This window comes from Gopherus flavomarginatus, chromosome 4, assembly GCF_025201925.1.
Source record: "Gopherus flavomarginatus isolate rGopFla2 chromosome 4, rGopFla2.mat.asm, whole genome shotgun sequence".
Lineage (NCBI taxonomy): Eukaryota > Metazoa > Chordata > Testudines > Testudinidae > Gopherus > Gopherus flavomarginatus.
In genome coordinates, this window is record NC_066620.1 from 3,644,635 (window position 1) to 3,665,527 (window position 20,893).

General features: G+C 57.3%; 1 protein-coding gene across 1 annotated transcript in view; it reads left to right on the plus strand.

Annotated features, from left to right (window-relative positions):
• Nucleotides 1–10,768: 10,768 nt before the first annotated feature.
• Nucleotides 10,769–20,893, plus strand: part of SRF (serum response factor) — a 39,901-nt gene continuing 29,776 nt past the window's right edge. The window contains exons 1-2 of the mRNA XM_050951214.1: nt 10,769–11,444; nt 16,871–17,137. Coding sequence (XP_050807171.1) covers nt 10,920–11,444; nt 16,871–17,137 — 792 coding nt within the window. The 5' untranslated portion in view covers nt 10,769–10,919. The remainder of the gene's footprint in view (nt 11,445–16,870; nt 17,138–20,893) is intronic.

Here is a 20,893-nt window from a genome sequence, read left to right on the forward strand (position 1 = left end):
AGGATTATATTAGTCTTTTTCAGTCGCATCATGTTAGCGGCTCATAGTCATCCTGTGATGGCCCAATACACCGAGGTCTTTCTCCTCCTCTGTCGCTTCCAACTTATACATCCCCAGCTCATAACAATATTCTTCTTGTTAGTCGGTCCCTAAGTTCTTGACCTTGTTCTTTGCACTATTACATTTCATCCCATTTCTATTAGTGCAGTTTTCAAAGTCCTCCAGATCTTGTTGTATGATAATCCGGTCCTCCTCCATACTGCCCATACCTCGCAACTCTGTGTCCTCTGCAAATTTTTTAGCACACTCCCACTTTTTGTGCCAAGGTCACTAATGGAAATATTAGATAAGATTGGTCTCCGGACAGGTCCCTGAGGCCTGTTGTATTAATTTACAGGGAATAGATGAGCCAGGGGTGCTGCATAACCCAGTCGCTGTCCAGCACTGAACAGTGGTAAAGTCTGATTCTATTTCATCCCAGGGCCTGGTTGGACTTCAGCTGGAGCTGGTACGAGTGGGGATGTCACCTGGGTCCCTCTCTCTGACCTGGTCTTGTCAGGACATCTCTCAAGATGAGGATGCTGAAGGCCTGGGTTTCCAGGACGTGGTGGGGTGGCAGCCATGGGTGAAGCTTGGGGAGGGACCAGGGAGCTGGGGGGAGCCAGGGCCTGCGGGAGGCTGGGAAGGGCTGCAGAGCTTGGGCATGGGATGCTCAGGCAGTCGCCTTGCATATGTTTTTTTCTGCCCCCTTCCACGGCCAGGCAGCCCAGCCTCAGCAACTGTGGCGTTTGCCCTCCCTCTCGGCCCATCTTGTGGTCCCAGCCACTGCATGTGCTCCGTGCTGGTCTCTGCCAGTTTGCAGGCAGCTCCGGGCACCAACACAGCCTGGCAGGTAGGGACGAGGAGGGCGGGTGTTTGCCAGGGCCCCTGTGTGGCAGGCATGTTCAGCACTCGTTTCCATGGCAACATCATCACAGGATGCACCAGGAACTGAGATTAAAGCATAATTTTAGCACCTGCTAAAGTAACAAAATTCTGCCCCCTTCCCCCCACCTCCCGACTCACAGCTGTTCCTGTAGGAACCAGAACTTCAATTTTCCTGATTCGTCCTCCAAATCAGACCTAGAAAACCCAGGGGCACGGGCTGGCTTGGGAGTGGGTGGAGGCAGGGAATGGGGCGTTTCCCCTTTAGGGGGTGCTGGCTGCCAACTGCCTGGCTCAGGGAATGGGACATGGGGCCTTTCCTCTCGGAGGGACGCCGGCTCTGATCCAGCCCAAGGTGTGGGACTGGCTGATTGGGAGGATGGGCTGGGAATGGGGCAAGGGGCATTTCCCCTCTAGGGGGTGCTGGCTGCAAACTTGTCCCAGGGCACTGAGTTCAGTTCTCTTGTTGGAAATCCCAAGCAAGGCTCCCTGGGGGCAGGGCTGCCCGGGGAGCAGAGCCATTTCCAGCCCTCAGCAGTGACAGATCATCAGGCAGCTACTTCTGGAAGCAAATTCAGCAATCCAGCAAGAGCAGCTGATAGAGCAGATGTGAACATGTGAAAGACCAGCCACACTGGGTCAACCCAATGGTCCATCTATCAGTGTCCTGTCACTAGTGCCAGGTGCCCCAGAGGGAATGAACAGAACAGGGAATCATCAAGTGATCCATCCCATCGCCCATTCCCAGCTTCTGGCAAACAGAGGCTAGACACACCATCCCTGCCCCTCCTGGCTAATAACCACCAAGGGACTTATCCTCCAGGAACGTCTATAATTCTTTTTTGAACCCAATTATACTTTTGGCCTTCACAACATCCCCAGGGAGTGAGTTCCACAGGTTGACTGTGCGCTGTGTGAAAAAGTACTTTTCAAACCTGCTGTCTATTAATTTCATTGGGTGATCCCCTAGTTCTTGTGTTACATGAAGGAAGAAATAACACTTCCTTATTCACTTGCTCCACACCAGTCCTGATTTTATAGACCTCTATCATATCCCCACTTTGTCATCTGTTCCAGTCTCTTTCATCTTGCCTCAGACGGACGCTGTTCCATGCCCCTAAGCTTTTTTGTTGCCCTTCTCTGCACCTTTTCCAATTCTAATACATCTTTTTTGAGACAGAACAACCAGAACTGCACACAGTATTCAAGGTGCGGGTGCATCATGGATTGATGCCGTGGCTTTCCGTTATTTTCTGTTTTATTATCTATTCTTTTCCTAATGGTTCTTCATATTCTATTTGCTTTTTTGACTGCTGCTGCAGCACATTGAGCAGATGTTTTCAGAGTACGATCTACAAAGGTGCCAAGATCTTTCTTGGGTGGTAACAGCTAATTTAGACTCTTCATTTTGTCTGGATAGTTGGATTATGTTCTCCAAGTGCATCACTTTGCACTTAAAACATGGAATTGCATCTGCCGTTCTGTCACCCAGACACTCCGTTTAGTGAGAGCCCTTTGTAACTCTTTGCTTCCAATTGAAGCTACCACCAGTACCCGGAACCCATCCACAGACAAGCCCTGGCAGACCAAGGCACCCAGGGTAGGAGAAGGAGCAGCAACTGCCATCTCCCCACAACAGCCTGGATCCTGGGCTGTGACTAATGCCTGAGCTCGGAGCTGTCAAGGGTTCCACAGGGTCAGTGGAGAAACACCCAGGGCCTGACAGACTCTTCCATGTGCTCCAATATTTCCTGGTTGGCAAAGGCGTGAGGGATGCTAGGAAATGTGTAGAGGAGATGAGCTCCAGCCACCTATCCCTGCTTCAGCAATTAGCAACAGCCTTCAAGTCCCAACTTCCTTTAGGACGTGCAATCTAAGAGTGTGTTTCCAGCCACCAGAGGTGGGTCACCATGCAGGCAGCTCTGCAGGACAAGTATCAGAGGGGTAGCTGTGTTAGTCTGGATCTGTAAAAGCAGCAAAGAGTCCTGTGGCACCTTATAGACTAACAGAAAGCTCATGCTCCAAAACGTCTGTTAGTCTATAAGGTGCCACAAGACTCTTTGCTGCTTCTGCAGGACAGCGGCCCACTCCCAGTCTGCAGCCAATCGAATGATGCACGGGAGTGCTGACCAGAAACCCAGAGTGCCTGGGACTGGGCTGCATAGATCTGCACTTCCTGGGCCAAGCACTGAGCCGAAAGGCCTGGCTGCACAAAAGGAACGAAGTGCCCGGCAAATCACTCACAGAGCCTGAGTTAGACACCTGAGCTCCCCACCCAGTGAATGGGAACAAATACCTTAGACAGCAGTTCCCAAAAGCCAGCGTGCTGGGCAGGTAGCTGCCTCAGCCAGGCAATGGGAGACAGCAACTTGGGGCGGGGGAGGGGGGATGCTAAGGCCTACGCCGCCCCCAGACCTGGCTGCTCCAGTCCAGGCTGCAGGGTGGTGCCGACTGCTTGCGACTGAGCCAGAGCAAGAGTGACTAGACAGCAAGTATGAAAAATCAGGATGGGGGTGTGGGTAATAGGTGCCCATATAAGAAAAAGCCCCGAATATCAGGACTGTCCCTATAAAATTGGGGCATCTGGTCACCCTACCAGAGCCCTTCGCTTGGCGCTAGGTACCTGGGCCATTTTGCCAGGAGCCGGTGCGGCCCCCGTATGGCTGCAGTCCCAGGGGTCCGTGCACTCCCTGGGGAGGCGGGAGACCCAGGTCTGCCAGAAGAGGGACAAGGTTTGACCAGGGCTAGGAGGGGAGTGGAGAGGAGGCCATAAGTCTGTCTGTGAGGTTTATTTCTACCAGCTCCCAGTCACAAGCTAGTCTGTTATCAGTTAGCTCCTCCGAAATTGCAAGATTTGCTCTTCAGCCTTAGTTCAATGAAACTCTCCTATTGTTTCACCTTCTTTTGGTACTCTGTGTAAAAACACATCGTGTGTTTCATTTTTACATGGAGAAGTTCTCCGCAAATCTCTGTAACACAATTTCAGAGTTAGCCAAACTATTAACCACATCAAGTGCTGCAGAATCCGCTATGGGAAGTTACTGTCGTCCTTTTTTCAGGCCTTGTCACGTTTAGATAGAGAGTGGAGAACTGTTTAAATCTCCTCCAGTTGTTTTCCAGAGTTTCAGCTCAGTGGAGCTTTTACCTGCTCCATTTTTCCACTGAGACACTTTTCTTAGGCCATGGCTATGTGACACATGTTGCCGATGCAAGTTATATCGGCATAAAACCTTCAACATTAGTACATTGCTCATGCACATGCATACCTGGTTCCTTGCGTCGGCGCTGTGTGTACTCACCAGGAGAACTTGTATGTGCAGTGCAGTGCACTATGGGTAGGTATCCCAGCATGCAACCCACCCCTATCTAGTGCACTGTTATTGGAAGTTTTGGCAATACACGGTAGGGCAGAAATGAGTTGCGCAGGGGTGACTGGGAGCCAGGAGTCAACTTCCCAGCATACAATTGTCTCCATCCCATATTGTCACCTATATCCATATTTTTCACACCTTTTAAAAAAAAAATCACAGGAGCCCCTGTGGCCCTCCTCACTATCTGCCATCTCCGACAGAAGCCTGGAGCCTGCACTGCTCTGCACTAGTCTCATGTGCATTGCAAGCACTGGGGGTTAGATGACCCTGACCATCCGTTCTAACCCTATGGTTCTATGAGTCTATGGCATATGACCCTCCAATTTTTGGAGAGCTGCACAAAGAACCACATGAGTGGGGAGTGTGATGATTCCTTGGAGGACAGATTGCTGTGGGACATAGCAAGAACCAAGGTAAAGTTGCTGGTGGCATTCATGGAGCAGCTGCAGATGGTGAAGCACTGCTTCTGGGCCTGAGAAACAAGCACTGATGGGTAGGATTGGATTGTAATGCAGGTTTGGGATGATGAGCAGCGTCTGCAGAACTTTCGGATGCGCAAACCCCCCTTCCTGGATTTGTGCGCCGAGCTCACTCCAACCTTCCAGCACCAGCACACCAGCACGAGAGCTGCACTGACAGTGGAGAAGCAAGTGGTGAGTGCACTGTGGAAACTTGCAATGCCGGATTGCTGCTGGTCAGTCGGAAATCAGTTTGGAGTTGGAAAATCCACTGCGGGGTATCATTGTCATGCCAGTGTGCAGGGCCATTAATCGTCTTCTGCTACGCAGGACTGTGACTCTTGGCAATGTACAGGACATAGTGGGTGGATTTGCAGCAGTGAGTCTCCCAAACTGCGATGGAGCGATAGACAGCGCACACATCCTATTTTGGCACCAAGCCACCTTGCCACAGAGTGCATTGAGAGAAAGGGCTACTTTCTATGGTTAAGCAATTGTTGGTGATCAGTGGGGATGCTTCACCCACATCAAGATGGGCTGGTCAGGGAAGGTGCATGACGCTCACATCTTTAAGAACACAGCTTTTCGGAAAGCTGCAAGCAGGAACTCTCTTTCCCAATCAGCTGATTACCACTGGCGATGTATAAATGCCAATAGTGATTCTGAGGGACCCAGGCTACCCCTGGCTCATGAAGCCGTACACCTGCTACATTGACAGCACCAAGGAAAGATTCAGCTACCAGCTCAGCAGGTGCCGAATGACAACTGAATGTGCTTTTGGTAGATTGAAGGGATGCTGGCGTGGTTTACTCACAAGACTGGATCTTAGTGAAAAAAACATCCCAATGATTATAGCTGCCTGCTGTGTCCTGCATAATATCTGGGCAGCAAAGGGGAAAAGTTGCTGCTGGGTGGAGGGGCTGTCTGATGAGTTTGAATGACCAGATCAAGAGCTATCAGAAGAGCTTAGAACGGGACTATATGGCTCAGGAAGTCTTTGAAGGAGTGTTGTGGTGGACTGTGCTCTCTCTGGCCTTGCTGTTTTAGGGCCAGGAAGGAATTGTGTGGTGATTGCTAGACATGTAGGAATATAACACTATCAGTGCACCTATTAATTTTGTGGTGCTTATTGCATTTATGATTATTACACTGTGTGTGTCACTGATCCTATGAGTTGTGTCACTGTTCAATAACAGGGGTGCTTTCAGTACCACTAGCTGCTCTGTAGCATGTGTTGTGAAGTACTAAAGATTAATTATTCTCCAAACAATAGAATTTTGAATAACAAAACCAGTGCAAAGAAAAATCTGTGCAATTTAAAAGCAAGTACATTAAAAACTTAGTAAAATAATGGAACGGAACTTAACAAGGGGAACGAACATTTATGTCGATTTTAGCTACACATACAGCAAGTGTGGCTTTCACGGGTCAGTGTATGGGAAGCTGTGGTTGTCCTGACTGTCCCCTGGGTGGAGTGGTAGGGGTAGGGATGGAGCCCCTGATGTCACATGGAACGTTGAGCGGGTGATGTAGGGAGGCACAAGACTGGAGTTCTCCATGGGCTGCCAAGGGAGCCTGGGATTGTTGAACTTGTAGGTCCGCAAGAGTCTGCAGCAGCTGTGTTTGCTGGCAGAGAAGCCCCATTACATCCTGGTGCATTTCCCGTCTCCTTTTTCTGCTGGGATGCCTGGGCCCGTGTCCTGTCTGCTCTTTCCTTCTCCAGGCTGTCTGCAATGTTCACCCTCCAGACCCTGTGCTTGTGGTCCAATGCAGCACTGCCTTGCAGGATCTCATTGAACATATCATATGAGTCCTTTTCTTTCTCCTGCTTATCTGGCTCAGGTGTTCTGTGGGTGTAGAGGTGGAGACCATTAAGAACATAATGGCGGCAGCAGCTGCAGATAAAACACGCAGAGGTACCATTGTCAGTACAGTCACAACGGAAAGCAGAAGTTAAGATTCAGAATTCCCTTCCCTTGCTCCCCTAAAGTTTTAAACAAGACGTGCTTCTTGGTACTTGTGCTTCGGAGCACCACCCACAGCCCTAGCCACGGGGAGGGCGGCCTGCCAGAAATGAGGGAATTGCTCGGTTGCATGAATCTAGCGGGATAGCGCATTGGCACTGAATACTGGCACTGTTTTTCACAGGCGGGGGTGATTTTAGCTGATATTTCACTCCGGAGGGTATCAAAGGCAGAGAGATCCCAGCTGCTGCTGGCGTCCCATATGCTGCCAGGGCTGTATGCTGCTAGCCCATGTACTGCAATGGTGCAAGCCAAAGTGATCGCTGAGTGACGTGGGAAAGTGTCCTACCGCAGAGGAAGAAATAAGGCTGTCATCCCTGGAGACCTTTGGTAGAGGACTGCGGAGCGCCTCAAACCTCCATGAAAGTGTCATCGAGATGTCTCAGGAGGATTCAAGGGACATCCCTGTGCACATAAACTGCTCCACATGGTCCTCTGCTTACTCTAGGAGTCAATGAAAAGCCGATAGCAACTCTAGCTCTCCTGCTTGTATCATGACCTCTCCCAGCACGAGTAAATGAATGGAAAGGCAATAGCTGGGTCCTGCTAAGTGCCACCAGAACGTCCCTGTGATGGGAAATACAATCACACACTTCCCTGAAGTTCCTTCCCCTGTATCAGGCTCCACAGCTGGGCCTGTGGTGGCATCTCAAATAAATCCTGGCTCCTGGCTTAGCTGCAACCCCCTCCCCCCCCGTAGGGGTTGGAGTGTAGGAGGGGGCTCAGGGCGGGGACAGAGGATTGGGGTGCAGGGGTGAGGGCCCTGTCTGGGGGAGTGGGCTCGGGTGGGACCAGAGAAGAGGGGTTTGGGGTGCAGGCTGCCCCAGGACTACGGCAGGGAAAGTGGACCCACCCCCCAGCTCTTTCCCCACAGCAGCACCTGGGCTGGGCGCCTCTCCCCTGGCCATGTCAGGTCCAGGCTGGGTTGTGGCCAGGGGATGGGCACCTCTCCCCTGGCTGTGGCAGGTCTGAGCTGGCCTGGGTTAGGGCCCCTCTCCCCCGGCTGTGGCCCATGATGATTTCTCCTGCGCTGCCCTGCTGTTTCTCCCCAGGGAGCAGAGAGCAGCATGAAGTGAGGGCACAGGTTGAGGTCCCGTCCTCTCCAGTGCCATGAGCTCCAAGGGCTTTCTAACAGCCCTGCCCACGTGGGCCTTGGCCCGACTCTGGGCCAGGATCTCTGCTAGGACGGGAGTGCTGGCACCCACCCCACAGTCCCATTGAGGCCTCAGTGAATGGGGTTTCCCATCCAACTCCAGGCACACCCCTACACCTCCACTGGATGGGCCAGCCCAGATAGCTGCTCAAGCCTCAGCTTGTGTCAGACAGTGGGGATCAGACCTTGCGCCATCCGCGCCTTCCCCTCTGTGGGGCCCTATAAAAGGCTTCCCTGGGTGAGCAGTTCCAAGCAGTGCTGGGCTCCCCAGGCCCGGCAGAGGGCTCCTTTTCCCCTGTGTTTGAGGGTTGGGTGCCAGATGGGGCCAGTCCTACCCACCTCTCCTGCTGATCAGAAAAGGGATCCCCCACTTTCTGAGGCTGCTTGTTCCCTGTCTTGTGCATGGGGTGAGGGAAAGGGGAGATTACAGTTTGCAGCGGGGGGTGTGGGCGAAGAACTAGCCCAGAGATTAGATTAGTGCGTCAATAACCCCTCAGCCTTGGCTGGATGTTTAGCCAGGCCCTGGGGGCTGTTCTCTCTTTCTCCAGGCAGGGAGCTGTAGACTCGAGGAGATCTAGGGTGGATACAATGCGGGCTCTGTCCAGGCTGTGCTGGCCCTTTAAGAGAGTGAGGTCAGCCTCACCTGTGCTGGGGTAACCGGCCCCCCCAGGTGAAGGGAGGGAGGCATTTGACCAAGAACCAGCCCTGCTGGGAGGTGTAAGGGGCAGCCTGGGCTCAGGGCAGGAGGGAGGGGTGTGTTACCCTTGGCCCAGAGGGCCTGGGGGATGGGAGCCAGCAAAGGGGACGGGGGGGGGGGAATGTGTTTGTCCTGGTGAGTGTGATGGTCAGGGCCGGCTTTAGGAAGTGCGGGGCCCAATTCGAACATTTTCCGTGGGGCCCTGGCAGGGATGACTAAAAAAAAAAAAAGAGTGTAAAAAGACAAAAAAAAGGCTTTTATTTCTTCCATGTATTATTTACTTTCCATAATTATATAAACAATACAATTTTATATTATGTACATTGCATCATATATGCTGTTGGGTGCGGTGATTCCCTCTGATGTTATTTGGGGGGCAGCAGCAGGCTCTGATGCTGGAGGACGTAAGACCCTGTTACAGGCTCAAACGAGGGAGTCAGACAGTCCCTCAGCCTCTGAGAGGTACAGGGTGGCTGCTGCAGAACAGGACCAGGAGTGTCCCCCCACCCTCCCTTGAACTCTCCTGGCCTCTCGGGAAGCAGCATGTCTGTTGCCATCTCTCTTGTACCTACCCTGTTCTCTGTGGCCCACCCCCAGGGGCAGGGCTGGCTTGTTCCCCTTCCTCTGGTCTCTGTACCCTCTGCATTCCCAGCCCTTGGCCCTCTGGCGTCATCCCTCGCCTGCTCCTAACGTGGGCAGGCTCTCCCCTCCTGCTGGGGCCCCTAGCTTGGGTTCTGTTGTGAAGCTTCTCATCCGATAGCACCTCTCCCCTGGGCTACCCCTCCTCTCCCTGCCCCCCCGACTGACCTGGGGGTGACTGGTTCTGCTGAGTGGGGGAGGAATGCGATATCCAGTTGGGGCCCCCACTTCCCCCCCCCCCAAGATAGCTGCTATCAGCGAGGATGCTGGGAGAAAGGGAACTGGGCCCCCTTTTGTGCTGTCTTTAGCTGCTTGTAAGGCAACCACTTCAGTCTCCAAAGAAATCAAAGGACCTTGTGTGAAACAGATGGGATAGGTGGGTCCTACCTTCCAGTCATGATCTAAAGCCAGAGCTTTGTATCTTGCTGTGTAGACCTTGGCATAGGAACTGCCAGGTTGGGTCAGAGCCATGGCCCAGCTACTCTGATAGCCTGTCTCCAACCGTGGTCAGGATCAGCAGCTTCACAGGAACGTGGGAGAACCTTGAGTGGACAGCTTCAGAATAAGCTGCCCACAAAGGGAGTTTCTCCCAGCTCCCACCAGTTTGTGTCTGCCTTCTGCCCTGAAATGAGGGTTTATAGCCCTTATTTTCATGTTGTCTATGGTGACTGTGGATGTTCCTGTGCGTATTAATGTCCAGTTGTTTGCTGAACCCGGCTATGCTCTTGGCCTCAATGATATCTTGTGGTACTGAGTTCCACAGGCTAATCAAATGTTAAATCTTGGCATGACTTGCTGAATCAGGGTTGTGAGAGGTTGCTGGACCATAGGAAGAGGAGGGCAGTGGTTGCTTTCAGCTCGGCTGGGGGCTCATGGCAGGTCTTTAACACAGGAAAGTGCTGACCTAACCCCCTAGGCATCCACTGGGGTGGAGGTGGGAGCTGAGTGGCTCCCAAGGCCAGAAGCCTTCACCAACCTCTGGTGGGGAAGGACAATAAACTGAGCTAATCCCCTTGTGGTCCAATCCTGGCACAGGGACTAGAAATAACCCAGGGCAGAGTCCTACAGCTCGCCCGCCCGCATGCCACCTGGCCTGGCCTGCACAGTCCCTGATTCCCCACCCCCGGCTCGACCCCAACCTCTCCTCGTTCTAGTTCCAGCTTGTCCCTGCTCTGTCCCGGGCCAGGCCCGCGCTACCGCCCCGCAAGCATTCATGGGGCTCTGTCCCTTTAAGAGCCTCCCTAGTCCTCGGCCCCTCCGGCTGACGTCGAGCGTGAGCACAGCGCCCCAGGAATGTATGCAAATCAAGCCCCGCCCCCGGGCCAATGGGAAGTGCCGCTCGGGCCCCCTCGTCCAATGCCGAACGAGGCCCGCCAGAGGGCGGCCAATGGGCGGGAGGCGCCGGCTCGCACCATATAAGGAGCGTCTTCGCCATAAAAGGCAACATTGTATCGCTTTATATGGGGGGAAAGTGGCGCGCGGGCGGCGGGCAGGAGCAGGCGCCCGAGCGGGTCCGTCTGTAGCGGGAGCGAGCGAGCGGGGCCAGGCCGGGAGGCGGAGGCGGGGGCCGGGCCGGAGCAGCCGGCGCGGGGCCCATGGCAGCGCCGGCCTGACCCGCCCTCGCGGTCCCTGCGCGTCTCCCTCCGCGGCACCATGTTACCCAGCCAGGCCGGGGCCGGGGCCGGGAACGGCGCTGCCGCCCTGGCCCGCGGCTCCGCCATGGGCCTGGCCCGGGCCGCCTCGGGCCGGCCGGGGGCCGGGGCGCCGCGCGGCGCGAACGGCGGCGGAGCGGGGCCCCGGGGCCCTGGCAACGGCGCGGGGCTGGCGGGGGGCCGCTTCGAGCGGGAGCGGGACGCGGCGGCGGCCGGGGCCGGGGCCGGGGCCGGGCCGCTCTACAGCGGCAGCGAGGGCGACTCGGACTCGGCGGACGAGGACGAGCTGGGCAGCGGCGAGCGGCGCGGCCTGAAGCGGAGCCTGGCGGACGTGGAGCTCGGGGTGGTGGTGGGGCCCGAGGCGGCGGCGGCGGCCGCGGGCTACGGCGGGGTGAGCGGGGCCGTGAGCGGGGCCAAGCCCGGCAAGAAGACCCGGGGCCGGGTCAAGATCAAGATGGAATTTATCGACAACAAGCTGCGGCGCTACACCACGTTCAGCAAGCGGAAAACCGGCATCATGAAGAAGGTACCGGGCTGGGGGCCGCGCCGGGGTGGGCAGCGCCCGGGCCTTTGCGGAAGAGGGGCCCCAATAGCCGTCCCGGGGGTGGGGGCGGCTCGGGACACTGGGGGCCCGGAGCAGCGCGGAGCTGCGGCTTGGGAAGGTGCTGAGGGTGCTGCCCTGGGAGTGTCCCCGCACCCCAGGGTGCCAGCCCGGGGCGGAGTGGGGAAGGGACACGGGGCGGCTTCCTTCAGTGACAGCTGGGACTTGTCACCTCTCCGCCTTCTGAAGCTGGGACCAGAGAACGAGGCTTCCCCTCCGAGGCTCCGCTGGGCCAGATAGGGGCCTGGCCTGGCTTTAAACCTGCGGTAGCTGGACCGGCGCTGGTGGTTGGGGTGCAGGCGGAGCCCGGTGGAGGGGTAGTCGGAGAGGCTGGTTTGGGTGCGCTGAGGCCGGCACGCTGGAATCACTTCGAGAGACACTTGGGTGAGGATGAGCCAGCTCTTGGGTGGCCCTTAGACCCTTCTGTAATCGACGTGATGGATGATGATAGAGACTCTTGGCTCAAGGAGACCAGTCATATCGCTGCAGCAGATTGACCAGGTACTAAACTGCCCACATGCAGGGCCTAGGGAAATACGTGTGAAGTGTTGATGTTTCAGGGCTCCCATTAGATGGGGAGGAGGGAAGGTGTTTTTAAAGGGGTGTAAATCCTGTTTACACCCACGGGGCTAAGTACTATTCAAAACACCAGTTAAAGAATATTCACGAACACGCTGTAAATCATTATCTCTCCTGTTCTAGACCCGCTGTGCGCAAAGGGAAACCTCTGTACCCCGTGAGTGGGGGTGGTATTGCCATACGCACGCTAGTGCCCTGCCCAATCTAGTGCCGACTGACCCAGCTGGAGAGAGCATTCTAGAGTCTTGAACTCTGCAACAGTCGGGACTCATTTCGCTATTTGGCCTAACTGGTCCCTTAGCGTGTTCCTAGGCGTGACCGGGTGAAGTTTTGTACAGCCCTAATAGATCCCCTCCCTCAGAGTTCACACCCCCCAACACACTGAGTTAAGCTTTGCTGTCCCCCCAAAGTGTTCGCCAAGCCATGCTGGGCGCATCTCTAGCTCCCTTCCTTGGAAGTCAGTCCCCCTTGCCCATAAATCCGCTTCCCAGTTCCCAACTCCTGATGTATTTCTGGTTCTGAAGTCCAGAACAGAACATGTTCCAGATGTGTTTTACCAGAGCTGCAGAGCAGATCTGTTATTGTCCAGCCTTCACTTGATGCTTTTACATGTGATCTGTCCTACTCAGCAGATTTGCTTCCTAGCATCAGGAGATCTTGACTGTAGCAAGAGGGGAGAGAACAACCCAAAAATGCAGTATTGATACTAAGGTGGTGGCCCAGCCTCTCCCAAAAAGTTACAGGGCAGACTTGGGATGCTGGGTTGTTGCTCTGAACGTAATGGTGTGACCTAATGCTCTGCCCATCCAGACTGAGGAGTGGGACGCCCTCCATCAGCTGTCTAGCATCTCCACTTGAGCGCATAGAGGTGTGGCCAGCCAAGAGTTAGAGAAGCATTGGGAGCGCTACACCTGGCTGGCTAGCAACTCAAGGGAAGGTGACCGGGTGTAAGATGTCACCTGAGTGCAGCCGTCTCAGCCAGCCGGGTGAACCGTGTGCCGAGGGGCTGTTCTCTTCAGCACTCCAGCGAATCCCACTTTACAGACGATACTGGGAGACATCAGCGTGGGTCAAGGGCTCTTTGGCATCGTCTCCTCCATCTCAAGGGCTGAGCTGAGCCAGTTGGGGTTTGAACCATGGAAATGGGGGTCAGCAGGGGTGGAGCAGGTTTGCAGAGGAGACACCGTTATTTAGGCTAAGCCCAAGGCAGCCTGGGAGAACAGGCAGCACAATGTCAGGAAATGCGAAGTACTGGCCATTAGAGGGGGAAATTTGACCTGGTCATACAGGTTATTGGGCTCTACTGTCAGGTGAGAGCAGGACATGGGCATCGTTGTGGGGAGCTCTCAAAACTATCCAAAAATTGGACCCGATATTCAGAGGACTGAGGAACGGGATGGACGATGATGCCATTATATGGGTCAGTGGGCACCGTGTGTCGTTCTGCCACTGCATCTCTCCCAGGAGTTTACGGAGCTAGAGCAGTTTAGAGACTGGTCAAGTGCCAGGAGGGCTCCTCTCGGGAGAGTGATTCGTTCCCCTAGGAAGGAGACGAATTAGAGAGGACATGATAAAAGTTGATTAACAATGAGTGGGGCAGAGGAGGGAAACCCTTGGTGTACCCAGGTTCAAAAAGGGATTGGGCATCTCCATGGCTACCGCGAATACCCAGTGTTGTCACGGTAGAGCCTTTCCCGAATTGTAACCCTTCTGCCTCCGAGCTTACGCCAGTCTGCTGTGTGCCGATGTGTCTGGGAAACGCCATGTGTGCAGGGCACCTCTGGGCAAGTACAATGTGATTCCTCCGGGGTAGAGCGGGAAGCTGCTGGGAGAGGGTCCAGGCAGCCGATGGGGGTAGAGAGCTGCCTGTGAGGGGCTGCCATGCTGTGCCGTGGGCATCGGGGCTCCCGAGGCTTCTCCGTGAATCTCTGCTGGGCCTGTACCAAACTGGGAAGAATCTGGAGCTGTGGCAGGTTGCCCTTGAGCACAGGGCTGTACCTTGCTGGTGAGAAGGGTGGCCGGGTCTATACCTTCGGAAGCCAGCTGCTTTGATTCTGTACCACTGATGCATGTGGTGACGTTGCTGGGGATGGGCTGAGGGTGGTGCACCTGACTGCTGACTAGCCTCTGGCAGCACCCCCTTGTCCTTCCTGGCTGTGGCTGGTGGCATGCAGGGCACACGGGGGCAGGTGATGCCATCGGAGGGTCAGGGAAGGCGAAGTTGGCAGGGTCAGTGGAAGCAGAGCCAGCTGCTAACATGCCCTCCTTGAAGTACAGCTAAACAGTGCTTTGCCGGGACCCCGGCCGTGACTGCTCTGCACGGCTGGGACTGTGCTGTACGTTGCTTTGTGCTTGGCAGCATCCGGGGGGGACCTCCTGCAGTATGATGTTTCTTCCCCGCTAGCCTGGTGTGGCAGTCTCGCCGGTGTAACTGACCTGCCTGGAACGGATTTGTCACCGCTCCCTGAGAGCCCGCACCAGGGATTGCCCTGATTTGATTAAAGCTGCTCAGAAAACTGGGCTGCTGCTGCCTCTGGCTTCTGGGCTGGGCTGCTCCTTGGATCTTTGGGTGCTTGTGGGCCTGGCTGTGGGCCTGAGACAGCACTGCTGCCCCCCCGGGGTGCTCTGCTGGGGATCAGTGGGGCGAGCAGCTTCCCTCTGCAGGCTGTGGGTGCTGGGGCTCGGGAAGGCGTTGGTCCTCTGGCTGGGACTGCTCTAGTGGTTTCTGTCCCCGTTCCCCCTCTTGCCCAGGACAGGCTGGCCCCCGTGAGCTGCTCTGAGCGTGCTGGGAAAGGCCAGTGGCCAGCCTGTGCTCCCAGGGGCTGGGTCCAGGCTAACCATTGCAAAGGCAGAGCATAGCGCCAGCCGCCGCTGTCCCTCCGGGGAGAGCTCTGCCTGCCCCGAGTGCTGCAAAGCACCGGAGCGGCAGTTTGCCAGTCTCACCGGGGAGGGTGTCCCCACTAGACCAGGGGGTGCCTGCCTGCGCGTGCGGAGCAAGGAGGAGGTGGTGAGTTGAGCTGTCCCATGTCTGTCTCGCCCACTTCAGAGGGCCACATGGGTGGGCAGCCTAGGGAAGCAGAGGTCAGTGCTGGGCCTGGTTTGACACCTCCGTGCCCTGGCAGGGTGCTGGTGCCAGGTGCTGAGATGACTGGGGGAGCTGCAAACGGCTGCTGGGCCAGGGCAGTAACACAGGTGCCTGGCAGCAGGGACCTGCGGCTAGTGTGTTCGGGTGGTGTTCCCCGGATCCTTGGTGGCAGGGAGACAAGTGCCGTACCCGGAGCAGCTGGACACACAGGGGGGCGGTGGTCAGCAAACAACATGGGGTTCTGTCTTGTTTCGGCTCCAGCCTGCCAACCTGGGAGAGGTCTGGGCCCCAGCAGCCGTGTCCGGCTTGTGCCGGGTTCGGTGGGACAGTCTTGGGATGAGTCCGGGATGAGTGTTAGGAGCTCACTTGCTCTTGGAACGCCATAGCCAAGTGCTGCTGTGTCCCGTCGGCCCTTCCCTTGCCCCGCTGGCTGACTTCCACGGCAGTGGGGTTTGAAGGGCAGGACATGGTGGGACGTTTTCTCGGTGCTGTGGTGCACAGGTGCTCACTCCTGGACATCTTGTTACCAGGGGAGATGGTAGAGCCTTTCCCAGAACCCTGCTTGCCTCCGTCCCTAGAGACGTGAAGGGAAAGAAGGTAGATGGCAGACATCCCTGGCAGCGCTGCATTGTGCTCTTGGGCTTGGGGGGTTTCCCGGGGAGCTGCAGGGAGCCTGTGCCCTGCTGTGCTGGCAGGCAGACAGGACCCCCACTGGGTGCGGGTCCTGTCCGGGGGATCAGGGGACCATCTCCCTCAGAGCGGGGCAGCCCCCTTCCTGCCTGGGCGAGGGCTGACTGCCCTGCTGCGTCGCTGAGGCTACCAGAGCTCTGGTGTTGCTGGGCAGGGCGGATCCCCTGGCTGTTGCCGGCTGCAGCAGGAGGATTGGCTGGGGGCACCTGTGGCCTGGGGGGTCTGGCTGGCTCTCATGGTGTGAGTGGAGGGCTTGAAGCCAGGCAGCCCTGGTGGAGCCTAGCTCTCTGCTGCCGGGGCTGTGTGCAGCCCATGGGCTGGGGGCGCTGGCTGTTGCTGGGTCGGGGAGCCCAGGGCAGCCCAGAGGCCTCGTGGGGCTGGTGCTGTGCAAACCCAGGGGGAGACAGGCACAGCCTGGTAGCAATCTGGCTGTGGGGGAGAAATGGGGCTGAGGCTTGGACGAGCTCTGCCCGTGGCAGCCATGCCCTGGGAGAAGCTGCCTGGGATTTGCTGGGGGCCAGGCCTTAGGTTGGCAGGAGTGGGGGGGGGGGGCGTTCAGGACACTGCAAAGACGTTGGCAGGAGCAGGCAGGCAATCAAGGTTGGCTGGCGACCATGTGATGAGAGAAATAGGGTGGGGTGGTGCCGGGAAGGGCCCTGATGAAGAGGATGCTGGGGGGTGGTTCAGGCAGAACAGCCGGCCTGGGAGGTGTTTTTCGGGGGGCAGCACCAACGTCCATGTGACTGGCTGGCTGAGTTCAGGGCATGTGGCTCACAGGTGTGAGAGGAAGCAGTGGGGCAGGCCACACATGCTGAGGGCTCGGGGGAGGGGGGGACTTTGGGGGTTCCGGTAACCCCTACAGACCTGGGCCCTGCTGGGGAAAGGTAGAAGTAGGTAACGCTGGCGTCTCCAGTGAGGACAGCGCTGGCCCCGGCCTGTGGCCGTGCCCCACGTCGGGTGTCTGTGGCTGACTGGTGTTCTGTCTGCTGCCTTGCAGGCCTATGAGCTCTCCACCCTGACGGGCACTCAGGTGCTGCTGCTGGTTGCCAGCGAGACAGGCCACGTGTACACGTTTGCCACGCGGAAGCTGCAGCCCATGATCACCAGCGAGACGGGGAAGGCACTGATCCAGACATGCCTGAACTCCCCGGACTCACCCCCCCGGTCCGACCCCACCACCGACCAGCGCATGAGTGCCACGGGCTTCGAGGAGACTGACCTCACCTACCAGGTGTCGGAGTCCGACAGCAGCGGCGAGACGAAGGTAACCCCCTCTCCTCTGTGCTCGTGGGCACGGCCGGCTCGGGCCCGGGCAGCCTGCCTGGTCTCTGCCCAGCTTGCGGACCACCCTGTTGCAGGGATCAGCTTGAAGGCTCCTCCTGCTGCCCAGACTGGGGAGCTCGCAGGGCCAACTGGGGCTGCCTGCTAGATCTTGGGCGGACTCACCCCTGCGGTTCCTTGGCATAGTATCCTAGGGCCTAGTCTGCCAGCCTGGGTGCTGGACTCCCTCCTTCGCTCCCTGGCCCTGCCCCTGTGAGCTGGGTCCCCCTCCCTGTGGTGGGGCTGTGCCTCAGTTTCCCTGGGGTGATGATTGGGTTGGAGCGGGAGGATAGTTTCCTGGCCTGGGCTGCTATGAGGTCAGTGCTGCAGTCCCCTGCCCACCTGTGGCTCGCTGGCTAGGAGCTGCAGAGCCTATCTCCCCTCGGTGGGGGTGGGTGGGTGACAGGTGTCATTGCCCCTGCAGCCCCCCCCCCGCTGCCCCTCACCCTGTTATCTCTCCTTCGGCGTCTCCATGCTCTTGCTCTCATTGATAAAAATTTGATTCTGCCTCCATGGCCATATAAGGTCTGGTTTCCCTCGCCAGAGTCCCTGGCAGGGCCCCTCACATTCCTTATAAGCTGCAGCTGTCTCTTGCTTTGGGGCCGGGTTGGAAGGGGGCAGGGAGGACATGGGGAATGGAATCGCTTGGCTGGCTGGTCCGTTCCTCCTCTGCTGGCTCGGGCTCTCGCTGGCCCTGCTGCCGGTGGCGTGCCAAGAACATGGGGCTGTTGATCTGCCCTGGGGACTCTGAGGGGCTGGCTTGCTGGCTGGGACCCTCCTGGCTTTACGAGCCCCTGTGCTGTCCGCATCCCCCTGCTGGGAAAGGCTCAGTCATGGGGGCTGGCAGCTGGGGGAGATGAGCCATCTGGGGACATGGGCCCCCAGCGAGGGACCACGTGGTGCCCGGGGGGAGGGGAAGGAGGCTGGGCAGGCTGTGGCCTTGCTTCCCAGGGTGGCTGCCAGAGCCTCTGGCAGGGGGATTGCCACCCTCTCTTGGTACCAGTCCCGGTGGGGGTCTCGGGTCTGCGCTCGCTGTGCGGGGTGTCTGCCAGTGGATCTCCTGGCTCCATGGTGGGAAGGAGCAGGCAGGCCGAGGGCCCAGTGGGGCGTCGCAGGTGGACAGGCTGTTATGCTGAAGTGACCTGGGGTAGGGGTGTAGCTACTCCCTGCTGTGCGCTGGGCAGTGTGAGTGGCTGAGCCCCAGGGGGGTGGTGGGTTCGGTGTGGAAGCCACCCCTCAAGGATGACTTCCCTGCTCTGTGCTGCGCTGCACAACCGGACTGGGGCATTGGAAGACTCCTGCCCCCCCCATGGCACCTCCGCTGGGGCAATATTGGCACAGTCCTGAGCAGCAGCCACCCCGTTTCCTGCTGTCCCGTCTGCTCCCCTGAAATCAGTGGCTTCCTGGCTATCACAGCCCCCCAAGCAGGGTTCCCAGGCTCTCTGGACACACGCTACAGCCTGGAAAGGCAGAGGAATGGAGCAGCTGAGGGGGGATCCTGTTAAAACCTTCCACCCCGTGCCCTGCAGCTGAGCCCGTGATGTGGGTGACCCTGGCCCTTGCTGGGCTGGCAGGCTGAGGGGGGAAGGAAATTGGGCATCTGAGGAGATCTGCTAGCACTGGCAGTAAGGGGGCTGCCGCAGCACCCCAGCCGTGTGCTGGAGCCCATGGCGGGCGGGGGGCAGTATGCTGCCTGTCAGTGTGCCGACCGACCATCTGCGGCACGGGCAGCCCGTGCACGCCCCTCTGCTGGCTTCGTCTCACACCTCGTTTTCTGCAGCCAGGGATCCTTCCCTGCTTGTCTCTCAGCCCTGCCCCTGCTGGCAGTGTGCCCCGCGTGTGCCTAGCACGGTGACGGAGCCATGAGGCATGCCCAGCACAACTCTCCAGGAAGCTGAGCTGGGATTGGAGTCCTGATGCCCTGCACCACCACCTCAGGGCTGAGTCTCCATGGCTGCACAAGCCGCGGCCGCCCAGCCCTGGAAAAGCAGAAGCATGTCTGTCATGAGCGCTCGCACTGCAGCGCTCTCTCGGTTCAAAGGGCCCAAGGCTAGAAGGGCCCATTGTGCTCATCCCTCCTGACACCTGTAAAGCGCAGTCCAGACAGCCTCCCCCAGCGACTCTGGCTTGGGGCCCAGAACGTCAGTTTGTGCTCGAGCCGGGCTCTGCCGAAGAGATCCAGTTGTGATGTAAAGTCTCCAAGTGTCGGAGAATCCACATGCCCAGGGTTAATGATCTTCGCTGGTAGAAGTTGACGTCTTTTTTCCGATCCGAATGTGTCTAGAGTCTGCTTCCAGCCGTGGGATCTTGTCTGTGTTTGCGGGGTTGGAGCACCCTGCTAGCCAAAATCTCTTCCCTGCCTACGCACTTGTAGATTGCAATCAAGTCATCTCTCGGATAAACTGCCTGGCTGGGCCTCCTTCAGTCTCTGGCTGTGGGAGGTGTTTTCCAGACCACTCTCCTCCACGCGCCCTGCTGCAGAGCCCTCTCCAATTTGTTCACATCTTTCTCTTTGGTTGAAGTGTGGACCCAGTATCCAGTAACCGTCTCCCCAGTGCTGTATACGGTGATGACCCCCATGCTTCCTGCTTCTGGTTGATATTCCCCTGCTTTGCAGCCAAGGATCTGGCCCCTCCTTCCTACAGCATCCTGGCACTGGGAGCTGGTGTTCAGCCGATTGTCAGCCGTGACCCACCCTCAAGTCCTTTTCAGAGTCCCTGCGTTCCGGAATAAAAGCCTCCATCCTGGGGCTTTGCTCCTCACGTCTGCCCTGGTGTTGGGCTGTATTAAAATCCATGTCAAAGGAGCCCGCTTGACCAGTGATCCCGATCACTGAGTGTCCTGTCGTCTGCATGTTTTACCGACAAGGACGTCAGATTTTCTTCTGGATCATCGATAGACATTGAATTAGTGCTAAGCCGGGTACGGAGCCCCACGGGCCCCCACAGCTAGTTACTTTGAGCTCTGTCGGGAAGCTAGGCCTTGGGCTATGTGGAGTGTAGCGTGTGGCGCTGAGTCTGAGGACGGGATGTCTCACAGTTACCGTATCACCTGGTCTTGTGATCTCATTGGAAACGACAGCTGGCTTGTTTCCCAAAGACCCGTTTCCCCCATGATCCTGTTGACTAGCATTAATTATACCCCCACCCTTTAATTCTCAGCTGATTGCTCCCAGTACCAGCTTTGCCAGGAGTTTGCCCAGGATTGAGGCCAGGCTAACCAATTGGGTGACCCAGTGTGCCCTGGTATGTTGGCACAACATTAAGGGTGTTTTTTTGCCGATTCTCGGGCATTTCCAAGAGTTGCTGACCAGTCAGCGTTCCTGGGTGCAGCTGCAGCCGGCCTCCCACGGCAAGTGTGTGGGAGATGCGTGAACGTCTGTTGAAGGCTGCGCTCTTTTAGCCTCCAGCGGCGGTCCAGCCTGAGTGCAGGTCACAGTGGAGGCAGGGATGCTCTGTGGCAGCCAACTCCATCAGATCCCAGAGAGTGACGAAAAGCCCCAGCCTGGAGTGCGTCCTGGGGCCCTCTGTACTCACAGGCCCTCCAGGGAGCTTGGCTCCTTCTCAGCACTTTCATGTGCCGGTGCTGGGGTGGCAGCACCTGGGGAGGGCGAGGGGGAAGGACGCTGCAGTGTGGCCTGGGGAGGGGAGCGGAGCAGTGGCCGAGCCCTTGGAAGCACTGGGCTGGCTTATTCACACCA